Genomic DNA, 2884 nt, shown 5'->3' on the forward strand with positions numbered 1-2884 from the left:
TAAATAATTAATTTTTAATTAATAAAATAGAAATAATTAAAATATAAATTTTGACATGAATTTTAAAAATTTTAGTCCAAGATCAGGTTAACAAACCAAACCGATTGAATCAAACTTATATTAGATGCAAGAATCCAAGTCCAATTACATAAAAACCCTTCCCATTGTTAACAATTCAGAATTTCATAGAGAGGAGGAGGGAGCACGTTGATTTGGGAAAAACTAATGCTATCACCGTAAATTTTCAATCACTCGTACACAACTAAAAAATGGATTAATACAGATAGATTTACAGACAGATTTGGTCTTTATTACAGACGGATTTTTGGTTTTCGACGAAATTACCGACGGATTTTGTCCCTTTGTAAAAGCCCCGTCGGAAAATTACAGACGGATTTTTACCCGTTACCGACGGATTTTTTCTCTGTAAATTTTCTGTCCATTTCTCAAAGGCGACGAACTTTCAGACGGATTTTCCGTCTGTAATTACAGACAGATTTTCTATCTGTAATTACAGACGAATTTTCTGACAGATTTTCCGTCTGTAATTTGAACTTTGGAAAATCATCCCACATTCTGATTACAGACAGAAAATCCGTCTGTAAATCCGTCAGTAAGGTAAAATAGAATTTTTTTTTATTTTTCTAATTACAAAATAAACTTGTTTTCATACAAAATAAATATAAAAAAACTCAACTCAACTCATATAAATTATATATTATTTTTTTCTTCTTTGAGATATATAAAAAATAGATTATCTATATAATATTTCTTTGCATATAACTCTAGTTATTCAATAATATATAGTTATACATCCATATGGAGTGAAAATTACATCCATGTCTCACAAACATTAGTCTCACAAACATTAGTAGAGTAGTATCCTTAGAATTTTCTAAAATTTCTTGAACAATGCAAGCTAGAGAATGTCCTGAATATTCAATGTTTTGAATCTCTTTTAGCTTTATAATGCTGATCTCCACATAAAGCAGGTTGCTTGTTTGATAATCTATGACTCTATGTATCATATAAATTCAAAGGGCAACTCACCTCAGAATAAATAACTAAAAGGAATGAACAACATTTTGCACAATATTCTTTTATATATATAATACATCATAAGATACAATTGTGAACCAACAAATTTTTCATGTCACCTAAGACTCTCAACTGTAAGAGAATACTAGAGAAGAGGAGCATAGTGTTATAATCAGAATACTTCCTAGGGTATATTGTAAAGAGGTAACAGTTATTTCAGAGATTTTAATTGACAAAAACTCAGTTCATGCAGGATGAGTGGCTAATTGTTTGCCTCCCTTAGCATATTCAAGATGGCAAGGAACAAGTTCAGAATGTCGAGATAGAGAGTGACTGAAGCCCCAATGTACTCATCATAAGTGAAGCATTTGATCAGGTTGTCAGTGTCGTATATAATGTAACCAGAGAAAATCATAGCACCAATTCCACCATAAATAGCATGAGCTGCTGGTCCAAAGGGGAAGAACATCTGCGCCAAAGGACAAGGAGTCTTAAGTAACATGCAAGTCGATAAGAACCCAATACTAGAATGTTAAACTAACTAATTGGAGATTTATAAAACCACATATAAAAAAAAGACTACTGAGTACTCCATCCATCCATCCATTCCATAATGATGGTTGTTTTGACTTTTTTGGTACATTGACAAAACAATCCATCTAGATACAATTTTGTACAAATGCATTGGTTTATGAATGTAACTAAAAAATCAAAATGATCATCAATGTGGAACAGAAGGATTAATTACTATAACTCAATGAAAAAGGGGATGGATTCTATTCTAACCTGCATCATGCCAACGAGAAACAGGGTAAAGAGACTAGTGAATAAAAATGGGCCAAGGAAGCTAAAATCCTTGCCCTTCTTGGAAGCCCAAAAGGTATAGCCAGTGAGTGAGGAAACCATAGCAGAGGTCAAAATCAAAGCCTCAAGCACAATTTTTCCTGCAATAATTTCCATTAAGACGTGACAAAAATCAGATAAACCATAACAGCAACAACCTGCAGTGCTGCCGCAAGTTTTGCTAAGTAAACAAAATTGAAGTCCATGAAAGGATCAGATATCCTTCAAAGAATACATCTATAATTACTAAGCTTGGAAATAGCTACTCCAAGATTAGCTGATATCTCACATCAATCTAGCAAGTGTTAACTGTAAATGCAACTAGAACCAGATCAGAAAATACTATATCAGTCTCTATAGAAATTAAATTATGACAACCAAGCTTTTTTATTTAATATGATAATCAACAGTTCTCTCAAACTAGCAGAATGGAACTTTAATAGAATAATATAATACTTGCTAGTGAAACCAAAACCTGAAAAACAGAGAATATTATAGCAAATTAACATGTTTAGATAGAGATCTAACACGCTATGAAAATAGGAATAAATAAAGACATTTCATTATGTGAACTAATAACTTACCAAGGAGTATGCAGAGTAAGCAAAATCAGAAGCACCATAGTTCACACCATCAATTAAAATATATTTTAAATTATTGCTTAAAAGGTCAGCACAAAAAAGAAATACAAACCCCACAAATATTTTCACGTCATTTTCTAAGAGATTACTTCCACTTAGCTAACTCCAATTAGGTTACTCCAGTTCAACTTTAAACAAAAGAATTATTATTCTACATTTGCTAGGGGAAAAAATTCATGAGGAAGACAGGATGAATATGATCCCCATTTTGAAAATGCAAATAAATATTATTTCAAGCATTCAACCAACAAGCTTAAGGGTCTTCCTAATAAGAGCAAGCCATTTCCTTGCAGGGCCATTGTCTTCTGTTCCCAAAATGTTACCAGCAATAAGAGGTACAATTTCTTGAAACCTGAGGCCAA

General features: G+C 32.2%; 1 protein-coding gene across 1 annotated transcript; it reads right to left on the reverse strand.

The window, feature by feature from the left end:
• LOC107612228 (BI1-like protein) lies at nt 1034-2027 on the reverse strand. Its single transcript, XM_016314031.2, has 2 exons — nt 1825-2027; nt 1034-1507 (listed from the first exon to the last, which is right to left on the reverse strand). The coding sequence occupies exons 1-2, from the start codon at nt 1996-1998 to the stop codon at nt 1301-1303; spliced, it is 381 nt and encodes a 126-aa protein (XP_016169517.1). The 5' UTR covers nt 1999-2027; the 3' UTR covers nt 1034-1300.

The sequence above is a fragment of the Arachis ipaensis genome, chromosome B08 (genome assembly GCF_000816755.2).
Source record: "Arachis ipaensis cultivar K30076 chromosome B08, Araip1.1, whole genome shotgun sequence".
NCBI classification, from domain to species: Eukaryota; Viridiplantae; Streptophyta; class Magnoliopsida; order Fabales; family Fabaceae; genus Arachis; species Arachis ipaensis.

Coding starts and splice junctions, on each gene's coding strand:
- LOC107612228 (XM_016314031.2), bottom strand. CDS start 1,998: ATGGAAATTATTGCAGGAAAAATTGTGCTTGAGGCTTTGATTTTGACC. Junction 1,508..1,824: donor TTCTCGTTGGCATGATGCAG/GTTAGAATAGAA, acceptor CCTTTGGCGCAG/ATGTTCTTCCCCTTTGGACC.